We start from the raw sequence: 13,002 nt of genomic DNA on the forward strand, positions 1-13,002 counted from the left end.
GGCGCAGCAACCCAGACCCTGCACAAATGCCTGGGGAAAAGTCTTCCTCCTTGAGGCTAGGCCCCGAGGGGAGTGAGCAGGGACTACTGCTAGCAGGGTTCCTGAGTCGAGGGTTTATTTATTGTTCAACAGGTGAGGGACTCTTGCTTCAGGCTGGGGAGGCAGAAGTAAGGAGCGAAGCCTTCCACATAGAAAGCCCCACCGTCAGGGGCTCAGTTGGGAGGGGGCTGCAGCACAAGCAACAGGGACCGAACTTGGAAGGGAGAAAAGGTGAGCTTCAGGCGGGAGTCCTGAAGGGGCAGGTGGCCAGCAGGGTCGCGCTGCTCCAGGAGGTTGCAGCTAGAGAACAGGGGGGGTTATGAGGGCCCCGCGAGGGCAGGACTCCCGCCCCCCCCATGCCCCCCACTCACAGGACGGCCTCCTGAATCGGCAGCGACGTGTACAGCCAGCAGTCGACGTGGCTGCCGTGGGCCTCGTACAGCCTGAGCACCAGCGTGCGGCCCTGGAGGCTGGCCTCTGCCTGCCGGAGGGAGGCGGGTGGTGGGCGGGGCAGGTGCGGGCCCAGCTGAGGCCCCGCCCCCTGCCGCCCCGCCCCCGCCCCTTGCCTGCTTGACGGTCTCCAACACTACTGCGGGCGAGGACACAGAGAAGGCGCTCCAGGATGCCGCGGGCGCCGGGCCTGGGGCAGGCAGTGCCAACAGGGGGAAGTTGAGACTGTAGGCAGCGCGGATAACGCCAGCTTCCTGGAAGGAGCCTGGAAATGGGGGTGGGAGCGTGGACACGCTGGCGTTTTCTCCGCTGGGAGAAACCGAGGCTCAGAGCAGGGCAGAGACACACGCCGGGCTGCCGCACTCACCCTTGTGCGGCATCAGCGCGTAGGTGAACTCGTGGCGACCCATGTCAGCAGTGGCATCGGGGGCCTTCGGTGCCCGCAAGCTGGGGTGGGAAGGGCGGGAATGGGCCGGGCTGGAACTGTGGGGGCTCTGGCCCGGGAGGACGTGCGCCCCCATGCCTGCCCTCGCGGCCTGGCGGGCCCTCCACTCACAGAGAGAGGCTGAGGACGTTGCCGTGGACCGACGCGCCGTACTTGCAGTCGTTGAGCAGAGCCAGCCCAAAGCCGTGCTCTGACAGGTCCATCCAGCGGTGGGCCCACACCTGGAGGGCGGATGCCAGACCCGCTTGGTGGCCCCGCCCCCTCCCCGCCCCGGAGCTCCCGCCACTACTGGGAGGGCCCTCTCTGGGACCACGGGATGGAGCTCCAGCCCTCACCACAGGAGGCGCTGGATACACCATCCAACCTGTTTAGGCCTCAGTTCCTCATCTGTGAAATGGGGACAACAGAATTCACCCCACCAAACGGGCATGTGGGTCAAAGTAAACACAGCATTTAGCACAAGGTCCAGCCCAAATGTCCAGCATGGTGATCACCGTCCTCCTCCTGACCCCACACCACACGGGGCTCTTCCCAGCCAGGCAGGCTGCAAACCCCACCCCACCCCATGTCAGACCTCAAATCGAGCCCAGTCCCAAGAGGTGTTGCGGTGCGTGGGCCGCTGCAGATGTCCGAACTGGACCTCATAGGTGGCTTGGGGGCTCCGCACGCGGGTGGGGAACTCCACCTTCAGGAACTTGTGGGCCTCGTGCCAGTGCACCTGCGACGGAAGGACACACACACACACACACACACACACACACACATAGGCCTGGGCGACTCCCTCCTCCCCAGCCGCCCAGGGAGAATGCCCACCCCCCCGCCGCCTCTACCTCGGTGTGGAAGCGGACGTAGGGGCAGCCGATGTCCAGCACCACCTCCTGGCTGAGCCGACTACTGGGGCTGATCTGCAGCAGGAACCAGGCGCTGCCCCGCAGGCCGCCCTCAGTGCCCACTGCCAAGGTTCCTGCCTGGCCCAGCACTGGCTTCCTGCGGGGTGGGGTAGCTAAGCTGAGCCAGGGCAAGCGGACGGAGGGGGCCCACCCCCACCTCGGGCCTGTCCACACTGTACCGTGTCTCCAAATGGTAGTCCATGACGTCCCATGCGTCCCAGTACAGAGGGACATCATCGAACAACACAAACTGGTTCCCCACTGTGCCCTCAGCAATGGCCTCCCTAGAAGGATGAGAACTTTATGACCTTGGTCTCTCCAGCTGCCTGAGGTGGGGTGGGGGCCGGGAGAACAGGCCCATGGGACAAAGGCACTCTTCCTAGCCCAGCCTGCCCTGCTCTGTGTGGGTCCAGAGCCCCTGATGGGCTGCCGTGGGCAGTGCTGGGGCCAGGGGACAGAGGGAATGGGCTCTGGGAGCCACCTGCCAAGCAATGGAAGAGGGCAATGAGGAGTTGGCACCTGCCGGAGGCCACGAGCACCAGGGACGTCAGGCAGCCAGTTGGGTCCAGCCTCACACGGATGATGCCATTGTCCAGAGTCACAGAACCGTCGGTCTTGGTGGGAAGCGTCCTTGAAGTTGAGTCTGCAGGGACTTCCCACCACCAATGGCACCCCCAGCCCAGCCCCCCCACCACTTGCTCCAGCTGGAGAGCTTAGAATCCCCACATTGTTAGGAAAGGCCCAGGAGGGGCCCCGCACACCCGCTTGTGCCAACACTCACCTCTTGCACCACAAACACAGGCTGCTGGGTCTGCAGGGGCTGCAGTGAGGTGGGGCTGGGGGCAGGGGCATAGCCCATGCTGGGCACGGTCACCAGGGCTGGGGATGAGGCCCAGGCATCAGTGCGGCCTCCCTGACCTTCCGGGAGCCTCACCCGAGGGTTGGGTGGCTGCTTCTCCTACTGCCCCCCAGCTGGGGGCACCCCAGGGCAGCGCCCCGTCCCCTGGGGCAATGTCCCTCACATTGCAGTAGCAGCCTCTCCCCCCAGCTCCTACCGAGGCTGTGGGCCCCACCAGGCCTGGGCAGGGCCAACACTTCAGTGCGTTTCCACGGCAGCGTGTTGACAATGAGGAGGCCCTCGGGGCCCGGCTCCCCGGCACACAGAGCGGCCACCGCAGCACTCAGCAGCGTGTTGCCATGGGAACGGATGTCTGAGAAGAGATGGGCTGGTCATCGGCGGGCGGTGGGTTTGGGAGGACCCCTGAGTAGCCCACAGGCCACTCTCCGGGCTCCGCCCCGGGCGTCGGGCACAGTGGCAGGCAGGCCATCCAGCTCACCTTCATAGTGGCACATGGCCTCCTCCACCACCAGCTGGATACAGCTTCCGGTCAGCACATCATGGAACTGGTTCAGGAGCAGCAGCCTGCAGGAGCCCGGAGCAGGGATGGAGAAGGCTGGAGGGGCAGCCACAGAGCTGGCCGGGGGAGGCTGGGGCGGTGGCAGGGCTGGGCAGAAGCAGGCCTGACCTCCAGAGGTCCTGCAGCTGGGCTGCCGGGTACAGGAACTGGGTGCTGCGGGCCACGGCCAGGCTGCTGAGCAGCTCCACGTCGTGCAGGATCCGCTCACACTCCCGGTTCCCCTTCTTGAGCTGAGCACAGTTGTTGGGGGGGGGGCGTCTGTCCCAGGCCACCTTCCAAAGCCCTCCGTGCTCAGAACCCGAGGCTCCCCAGGGCCTCCCAGATAAAGCCTCTGGTGCCTGACCTGTCCCTTTCCTCCCCAGCCCGAGGCCCGCCTTCTTCAGGAATACTCAGCCCTGCCACCTCCAGGTCCCTGGCCCACCCGGCTCTGGTACTTCTCTCCCCTCAGTGCCTCTCTGGAACATGAGCCTCTCTCCCCCAGGTCTGGACTAGCAGAGTCTATCTGCCCCTGCAGACCCAGGGCACACGCTCCCTGCTGGGCTCAGGGACCAGCGCCTGACCTGGGCCTGCGTGGTGTAGGTGCCATTGTGTAGCTCCAGGAAGAGCTCCCCGACCCACGTGCACAGCTGCCCTGAGTGGCTCTCCAGTGCGGAGAAGAGTCGCCCCGGAGAGGACAGCTGCACCCTGAGGGAGACACAGCCTGGGTTGCCCAGCCTTGGGGGTACTGTGTGGCTCACCCTTCCCCCATGCCAGAGCAGATGAGAGATCCAGCCCCGAGAGAAAGGAGCATCCCCACCACCCATCTCCAGAATGCTCCCTGTCCAGGCAAAGCCAGTTCCAGACACGCGGGGAGGGTTCTGTCTCCAGCAGATTTAAGCCCCTTCTCATCCGCAGCTTTTGCCCCGCCCCCAGGATGGAAGCTGGGAAGAGCTGAGGGTCAGGGACTGGAATGGGACAAGGTCCAGTGGAGGAGCTAGACGGAATGTCTGAGCGGAAAGCAGGGCTGCAGGCCAGGGCAAAGGGAGCTCCGAAGGCTACTGGAGGGCCAGGGCGCACCTGGGCAGCCCGTCTGTGTTGTGCAGCCGCTTTAGGCGGTCCAGCATGGGCTGGGTGGGGCCCCCACCCCCATCCCCAAAGCCGAAGAGGAAGGCACTGTGGTTGGTCCGCCCCTTGTCCCGGTTGTTGGCCACGGTCTTCAGCACCTGGATAGGCAGAGCAGGGTAACTAACCCGGGTGAGCCCAGGACAGGACACCCAGCCCTTGCCAGCCTACTCCCCCCCCAGTCTCAGCCACCAGGTGCCCCCTCACCTCCTCCACACTGCCCTGCATCCCATATGAGTCTCCAGGTGGGAAGTGGGCCAGCACACGGGAGCCATCCAGTCCCTCCCAGAAAAAAGTATGGTGCTGCGGGCAGGGAGACAGGAGAGGGGCCAGAGCCAGGCCTGAGGCCTGTTGTGTAACCCTGGGCTTGGGGTCAGGGGGGAAAAGACTCTGGGTGGAGTTGGGTGGTTGGTTCAGCATCCCTGAGTAAGCCAGGTGGGAGCTGAAACGGGTCAGGTGGGGACCCTGGTCCCCTGCTTCTGCTCACCGGGAAGGAGTTCACCAAGTTCCAGCTCAGTTTTTGGGTCAGGAAGCGCCTGATGCCGCAGCTGCGCATGATCTGGGGCAACTGGGCTGAGTAGCCAAACGTGTCTGGGAGCCAGAACTGCAGGGAAAGGGGCTCCTGGTGAAGCAGTCCCAGCCCCTCAGCCTCCCCTGGCTCAAGGTCAAGCTCCAGCCCCATGTACCCACAGGCACAGCTGCTTCCAGCCTACCTCGGAGCACATTTTCCCAAACTCCTGCAGGAAGAAGTTCTGGCCCTGCAGGAACTGCCTCACCATGGCCTCTCCGCTGGGAAGGTTCCCGTCCTGGCACCAAGTGAGGACAGAGGCAGCCAGCATCAGCGTCCCTGGGGACTGGGCAGGAGCTCGGGCCACCCCCACCCCGCACAGGAGTAGCCGGGGCTCTGACGGAGAGGGCTCATGCCCAGTGCCCAAAGGTGTTCCTCTCTTGGCTTCGCTCTGCTGTCTACCAGGGGAAGGGGAGGCTTGCAGGGCGGGGTCGGAATGCAGCCTGCAGCCTCCCACCCTGCTTGAGACCCTCCTCCCCCTGGGGGTCCCAGGCCTTGGGAGTCCAGGACCCCACAGGAGGGGCACGAAGGTCCTGCAGAAAGCCACCTACCCATAAAGCCAAGGAGGGGAGGCCTGAGGCTGAGGGGTTGCAGATGGCACTTACCATTTCCACCCAGGTGCCCCCCACAGGCACAAACTGCCCTCGGCAGGCGAACTCCTGGAGCCGGGCATGCAGGCCAGGGTAGTGGTTCTTTACCCACTCGAACTGCTGCGCCTGTGGGGCAATGGGACCCATGTTGGGGCAGGAGTGACAGGGATCCCCTCCCCCCGCCCCCTGGCCTAAGCACCAGGGGCCAGTGGGCAGCTGAGGGTGGGGAAAAGCCCTCCCCCTCAGGTGTGAGAAGGCCCTGGACCTCATCCAGGTCCCCACAGAGCTGTCCCTCTGACCTGGGAGCAGGCAAAGATGAAGTCCGGGTTCTGTTCCATGAGCTGCACGGCTGTCGCCCAGCTCCGGGCACATTTTCGTACAGTCTCCTTGAAGGGCCAAAGCCAGGCTGGACGGAAAGGGGTCAGAGGTGGAGGAAGAGCAGCAAGGTGTCCGGCTCCCCACAGATCTCCTGCCTCACCGCTTCCCCCCCATACCCTGGGCCTCCAGAGGGCTGTCCTCCTCCCATACTAGGCCCCTTTCCCTGTAAGGCCCTCCGGCATCCTTCCTGAGCTTTCACTTCAAGACCCTGTCTAGAGGTGGGAGTAGGGGGTGGGGAAAGGAAGCTGTCAGTTTCACGAGTCAGGAACTGGAGGCCCCGTGCCCTGGAACAGCCTCACTCTGAGGCTGTGGCCCCCAACCCCTGAAAGGACCCTATAGAAGGTGGCAGAGGTTAACACGTCGGTGGGTGCCGCAGAAGAGGGGATGCGGCATCCCAACATGGATCTGCCTGGGCCAGCCCCACATGTGAGGCACTGCAGCCTCTCCTGCCATCTAGGGCCGGTTCTTTGCTTGCCAGTCCAGAGCTCTCACACTCCATCGCGAACCACGACACAGCACAGAAAGCCTTGTTCTATGCTTCTGAAACATTAGCTGCTTCAGATTCAGTACCTCGGGGAGCTTGTTAAAAATGCAGATTGCCTGGGGCACCTGGGTGGTCAGTCAGTTAAGCGTCTCCCTTTGATCTGGGCCATGATCCCAGGGTCCTGGGATCCAGCCGTGTGGGGCTCCCTGCTCAGAGAGGGGTCTGCTTCTTCCTCTCCCTCTGCCCCTCCTCTCACTGGCCTTCATGCATGCGCACGCTCTCAAACAATAAAATAATCTTTAAAAAAAATGCAGATTTGGGGCACCTGGGTGGCTCAGTGGGCTAAGTCTCTGCCTTTGACTCAGGTCATGATCTCAGGGTCCTGGAATGGAGCCCCACATTGGGCTCTTTGCTCAGCAGGGAGCCTGCTTCCCCCTCTCTCTCTGCCTGCCCCTCTGCCTACTTGTGATCTCTCTCTGTCAAATAAGTAAATAAAATATTTTTAAAAAATGCAGATTTCCCATAAGCCTCACAGACACTGCAGACTCATCAAGTTCAAAGCTGAACTCATGACCCCCCTGCCCTATCCCTCACCCCCTCTACCCACCCACCCCCTGCCCCAAACCTGCCCCTGTACATGAGCCCCTATCTCCATTACTTCTACATCACTTCTCCCTGAGGACTAGGACACCCTTGTCAAACTCTTACTCGGTCTCACTTGGTTCAAAGGTCACCTCCTCTAGGAAGCCTCTCTGAGCCCTCCTGACCCATCAGGGTTAAGTGCCTCCATCGTGGCGCCAACCCTGTCTGCCTACTTTACAGCCATCATTCTCTAGGAACCTACCTCCCTGCATCTAACAAGGGCCACGTGGGGCCTCAGGTTTTGTGAAGAGAATAAACGAAGCCACACCTAGCGAAGCCCATTTTACAAATGGGGAAAACTGAGGCCACGGTGGGCCAAGAGCTCACTGGGGACGACACAGTGTTTCTGGGGCATAGCCAGGGCTTCAAGGGCACCCCTGCCTTGCCCAGCCAACCCGGCCAGCTGCCGCCCTACCTGTATCAATGTGGCAATGACCCATGGCGTGGATGGTATGCTGACTTTCTCCTCCACGTTGGCCAAAGAACCTGGAGGCCAGGGCCTGGGCCACCGGGAAAGTCTGTGGCTGGGCAGGGTCACACACGTTCACCATCTGGTTGGCTGTGTACAGGGCCTGGAAGCTGCGCTGGTTGTCTTCCCCAAGGCCCTGCAGCAGGGTTCTGTCCCTTAATTCCCATCCGGAGCAAGGGGGGTTTCCAGAACTCGGCCCCAGCTGACCTCTCAATGGTTCTTAGCAGAGCTCCTCCCTACCTCCAACCCTTTGCTCCTTCTGGTTCCCCCTGCTTAGTACTGCCTCCCTCCTCCCCCTTATAGAGGGAAATCCTTTCAACACTCAAGCAAGCAGAAACACTTTCCCTCTTTAGATTCCCAGACTCCCAACTCTCCGACCCAAGACACAACCGGTCCCGGGGCTGGGGGGGCTGGGAAGGTCCCTAGAGCAAGCAGCTGGGGTAGGGGTGTTGCTTACCTTGGCTATGCCCAGCAGCAGCTCCAGATCCACCAGGAGTCTGTGGACATCCCGGCAGAACACAGCCAGCTCAGCCCGGCTCACCTGGAACATCTTCTCTGGGTCAGGGGCAGCGATCATGCTTCCCTTCCCGGCCCCCAGGAGCCCATTGCAGGCTACTTCCACATAGATGGTCAGGCTACAAATGTGGGGAGGCAGCCTCAGGCCAACAGACTGGCAGAAGATGCTGGGGGCTGGGGGAGGGAGGACCAAGGAGGCAGCCACTGCCCAGTCCCTGTTTGCCTCCAGGGTCCACCCCCCGAAAGATCCCACAGTAGGTCAGGGGTCTGTGCGAGAGGGTCCTGTTCTGCTGATGATCGTTCCACCCCGGGCAGGGGCAGTAAGCAGCCAAGATGGGAACTGTGTGAATTACGCTGCTGCTCAGCCTTTTATTCCCATTTCCACAACTGACTTTACAAAGCACTGCCTTGGTCTCCGAACCCTTTCTGCATATTAAAACCGTGTTTGGATCCCCCAGGTCCAATCTTTCAGAGCAAAGATCCAGCAGCCAGCACAGGGCGAGCTGTTCTCTAGAGTGGCACGGTCATCTGTGGCGCTGTTCTGCTGTTTTCGGAGAGCAAATGGGACTTTGGTGGAGAAGCCTTCCCTGACCCTCCTGCCACCCCTCTCCGAAGTCTGGGACCGCCCTCCATACTGAGCTCCTGGTGTTTGCTCTCAGAGCCCGCATCGGTTTTGTAATTATGTAAGTGTCCCTGAGTCCCCCTTGCTGTCAAGGACCATACTATTCACTATCACAGTGCTAGGATCCAGAAGCATCAGCTACAGTGCTCAATAAATATTAGAAAATACAGGAATACTATGTCTGAGTTCTGAACGATATCATAAAATGCCCATGTTATAATAAGGGACAAAAAGATATCAGGATGCAAATCATCAAAGAAATACAACCTTAGCCAGGAGGAACTACACCTGAATGAGTTCCTGAGCTGAGTGCTGAAATGTTAATAATGGTCATCTCCAGGTGGTGGGATAATGGGAGTCACTGACTTCTTTGTGCTTTCCTGTATTTACCACAAGAAGGCAGACAGTATCTTTCTAGCCAGCGGGGGGAAAACAAAACAACCCCCCACCCCCCTCTTTAAAAAGAAACTGTGAGATCTGAGGATGCCAGTGTTGGAGGTGGGCGATTCGGGTCATTCTGAGCCTCGGCTCCACCTTACCCCCTGGAGCCCCTCCCCCCCAGAACGGTCCACCAGGGCATGGGGACTACCTCACCTCCGGGGGTCTCCTTCTTCCAGTCTGTTGGTCAGGACATAGCTGGTCTTCTCCCCCTCTGTGGTCAAACCCTGGTGGGGAGTGATGAGAGCGGGCCAGCGGCTTTTCCACAGTTCAGAGGAAATGTAAGCTGAGGGAGGCCAGGCCCCTCCACTTAGCCCCCAGCTGTGGCTCCTCTCGCCTACACAAAGCCAACACTGGCAAATCAGGGAGCCCTGGTGGCCGGTGCCCAACACCCATGGCAGCCCGAGTGCCCTGATGACCAAATGGCTCCTGTTTAGTCTAGTTGGAATGGAAGCTGAGCAAGTGAACTGACCACTGTATATTTTAGTTTCTTTATCTGTAAATAGGCATAAAGACCCACCACAAGCAATCATAAAAATTAAATCTGATACGGACGCTTAATTGCTGTTCATTCTGGGGAACTGGGGATGCTGTGATAGGGAGAGATCCATTACTTCAGGGGAAGAGGACTTGAATTTTTACTTTATGCCATTCAGAACTGCCTGAAAGTTCCCCCCATAAGTATAGGCTACATATAATAAAAACTGGTATATTAAAACTCAAACTACGGGTGCCTGGGGGGCTCAGTCAGTTAAGCAACTGACTCTTGACTCTGCTCAGGTTGTGAGACTGATCCCCACGTTGGCCTCAACGCTCAGCACGGATTCTGCTCGAGATTCTTTCTCTCCCTCTTCCCCTCCCCCCCTCTAAAAAACAAAACAGAACAATGAAAACCACTAAAAATAAAAAGTGATATGGTCTGCAAAGCCACTAGTCTGGCACCCAGCATCCAGTAGAGGGTTAATAAATGAATCTACTGTACTGTTATTATTGTACTTGATTAACAATTATTTTCAGGCCAGAATGAGAAAATGGCCAGTCACTGGCAGGGTTGGCTTAGTACTAATTATCTTAGGACCCATAACCCATCCATTCAACGTCCCAATGTGAGAGGGACCGATCACACCAGGGCCTAAATGGCAACTTCCCCAGTCCTGCAATTCTTACACCCACAGGCACAGCCGATAAGCAGCGCCTTCTTCACAGACCTGGGCTGAAGTGGGGCCCAACCTACCCCCAGGGCAGGGCTGTTCACCTGTATAGGTTCTCCATCTCGCCACAGCAGGCCTTCTCCATCACTTTCCCATCGAAGGTGAACTTCTTGACCCACCCATGCCTCTGGGATAGTGAGCTCTACCCGAAACCAGCAGGTCCACCACCTGCAAGACAGCCAACGGCATGGGCCTAGGGGTCCACGCCCTTGTCCTTTTGCCAGAATCCCTTGGACGAACGGTCAGAGGGGACTTGAGACTTTTCTCCAAGCATCAGCGGCATCACAAGCTATTCAGCTCGGAGCCACAAGAAAGGAGCAACACGGTGTGCGGCGAGGGGAGGGGGAAAGGCGGGCAAGTCAGGGGTCCATGATCCGTCCTAGAGGGTCTTCCTGAGAGGTGTCGAGGTCCTGGGAGAAGGCAGGGGCAGGGGATGAAAACTCTCGCAGGAAAACGGAGGCAGCAGGGAGCTGCTTCCAGCAGAGGGTGCTGCTCCGCCCCGAGAGGCTGTCTAGGAGCCGGGGCGGCCGTGGAGGTGTGGCCCTTCGACCCGCCGCGCGAGGGATGGGGGGGCTGCCCGCGGCCCCGCCCCCTCCGAGCGTTACCCACGTAGGTCCAAAGCTGTCCCCGATCTGCGCGGGGCGGAACTCCTGCTGCACCGCCTGCTGGTAGGAAAGCCTCTCGGGCGTCTGGAAGCTGGAGAGCGCGGTCACCGGGCAGCTGTCTCTGAAGAGCCTGGGCGGGAGGAGCCGGTGGGCGCGCGCTCGAGGCCGCTCCCGTTGGGCCCGCGGGCGAGTCGGCGGATGGGGCCGCGCCTTCCCTCGACCCTCCGCGGAGAAGGCTGCCCCCCAGCACAGCTTTTCCCGAGCCCTCCTCCCGGGACCCTGCCCTGTCCGCGGCGGGCACTTCGTCCCTCGGCCCGGGTGGCCGCGGCTTGGGTTTCCCCCCGGAAGGGAAGACTGGGGCGCGCGGACGCGGCCGGCCGGCGCCCGGGGCGAGGGGGTCCCCACCTGCCGCGGAGGTTACAGTCCGTGAAGTAGAGCGGCGACACGAATTTCTCTACCCTCTCCAGAGTAGTGCGCCAGTGCTTCAGGGCCGGCGCCGCCGCCGCCGCCGCCATCGCCGCGCGCTCGCTGCTCTCCCCGGAAGGCCTCTGCCGCTGCCGGCGCGGCCCACGGCCAGGAACCAAAGGTTCCGGCGGCCGAAGGGCGCCTTTCGGCCCCGGGCAGCTTTTCGTGGAACACTGGCGGCTCTCGAAAGCCCCGCCGCGCGGAACTCAGAGCGAGCTGCTGGCCGAGAGCGCGGCTTCCGAGGCTCTCCATCCGCTCTTCCGAACCCGCGGGCCACTGGGCAAATCCTTAAGTAGAACGGCAGCTTTGACGCTTAGAGTCTCCGAAAGTCCCGACACCGAACCGGGGACTGTAGGCGCGACGGGCAGGCTGGAGCAGAAGCGTCACCCGGGCTTAGAAGCCACACGCGGCAACCGGCTAGCTCTCCCGGCCCAGCCAGACCTCTCTGAGGCTCGCTAGCCAGAAAACCTACTTAACGTGGGAAGAGCCGGGCGCCGGGCCCGTGCTTTGAAGCTGATTGGCAGACCTGTGTTAAACAGGGAGGGCTTTGCGCCGCGATAACCGGAGCTTCCTCCAACATATTCTGTGTATACAGCCATCACTTATCCCCAGAAACCCTGGATATATTTTTATGTGATGGCAGATCAGTCATAGCATTCAAGATCCCACTTGAATAACGTTATTTCACCACACAGGGCTGGAGAGTTCAGAAAAGCCACAGTGCCAGAAACCTCTCCAATTTCATCCCTACCCTAGTAGTCCATCGGCAGTTTCTTTTTTCCCCCTTCCAGGATTGCCAAGCAGTGCGCTTGTCTATAAAATCATTACTAAGAAAAATATATACACGTTAGCCCTGATATTTTAATGGAAATACTGACCAAGTTCACATTTCAAGTGCAAATCACAGGGAAAGGGGACTAGTACAGAACACCAAACATGATTTAAACTAAAGAGAACTCACCGCTATAACACAGACTGGGTTTAGAACTTGGGAGTTCAGTTTTCAGAGGGCAGCAGGGCTAAAGATTGTGCTTGTAAAAACACTGGCTGTAGGTGAAGCTCCCACTTCTTTGGGTTGCCCTGATGGGTTGCATTTTCTCCTGAACTTGGCCCTGAAACCAGATCCTGACCTGCAGGGAGGTAAGTCTGGACATAACAGTGCTACCACAGCCAACAGGTGGGGTGTCCCTGGTGAGACCCCATCAATTTCCCCCATAATTCCAAGTCAGCCTGCCCTTTCTTAAGCAGAGGGGGATAAGTGGGGAAACCTGAAGATCTTTCCCCTCAATCAGTAACGCATCACTGTACCTCCAAGTCAGGCACTGCCCTAGCTTCACCCTACTATCTCCTCCCAAGGCTCTATTACCACCCCTACACTTCAGGGCTCAGAGTCTCCTGTTCCCCCTGCAACAACAAAAGTCTAAAATAGAAGTCTATACCATGTATTTTTAAAGTTCAGAACCGCCCAAACTTGTAGTCTTTGGTGGTGGGGTTTTTAAGCAAACAAAAACCACACAAAACACTACTGCTTACTTAACGACTGAGACTAGGGTAATGGTTGATGGGAGAATAAATCTACCAGAGTACTGGGAGGGGTTCAGTTGGTCTTTGTTCAGAAACTCCAGGCTGAAGACCTATAAAACTCCTACTCACTCAGTTTAAATGTCTGGT

General features: G+C 59.7%; 1 protein-coding gene across 1 annotated transcript; it reads right to left on the reverse strand.

The window, feature by feature from the left end:
* Positions 1-98: 98 nt before the first annotated feature.
* Positions 99-11,397, reverse strand: MAN2C1 (mannosidase alpha class 2C member 1). The gene is made up of 26 exons (XM_032865091.1): positions 11,272-11,397; positions 10,871-10,996; positions 10,306-10,429; positions 9,207-9,277; positions 7,932-8,109; positions 7,421-7,610; positions 5,801-5,907; positions 5,517-5,627; positions 5,057-5,149; positions 4,831-4,947; positions 4,551-4,646; positions 4,299-4,444; positions 3,803-3,926; positions 3,351-3,472; positions 3,162-3,247; positions 2,880-3,035; positions 2,606-2,703; positions 2,344-2,438; positions 2,004-2,108; positions 1,765-1,921; positions 1,509-1,652; positions 1,046-1,155; positions 857-936; positions 606-754; positions 411-520; positions 99-339 (listed from the first exon to the last, which is right to left on the reverse strand). Exons 1-26 carry the CDS (start codon positions 11,379-11,381, stop codon positions 213-215), a joined length of 3,132 nt encoding a protein of 1,043 aa, XP_032720982.1. The 5' UTR covers positions 11,382-11,397; the 3' UTR covers positions 99-212.
* Positions 11,398-13,002: the final 1,605 nt, after the last annotated feature.

This window comes from Lontra canadensis, unplaced genomic scaffold (genome assembly GCF_010015895.1).
Source record: "Lontra canadensis isolate GAN:19392208 unplaced genomic scaffold, GSC_riverotter_1.0 scaffold28, whole genome shotgun sequence".
NCBI classification, from domain to species: domain Eukaryota; kingdom Metazoa; phylum Chordata; class Mammalia; order Carnivora; family Mustelidae; genus Lontra; species Lontra canadensis.

What these genes read in the sequence shown, in the direction of transcription:
- MAN2C1 (XM_032865091.1), bottom strand. Translation starts at nt 11,381, where the DNA reads ATGGCGGCGGCGGCGGCGGCGCCGGCCCTGAAGCACTGGCGCACTACT. An exon ending in CAGCTGCAGGACCTCTGGAG is followed by an intron (nt 3,248 to 3,350) that starts GTCAGGCCTGCT and finishes GGGCTCCTGCAG; the next exon opens with GCTGCTGCTCCTGAACCAGT. An exon ending in AACGTCCTCAGCCTCTCTCT is followed by an intron (nt 937 to 1,045) that starts GTGAGTGGAGGG and finishes TTCCCACCCCAG; the next exon opens with CTTGCGGGCACCGAAGGCCC.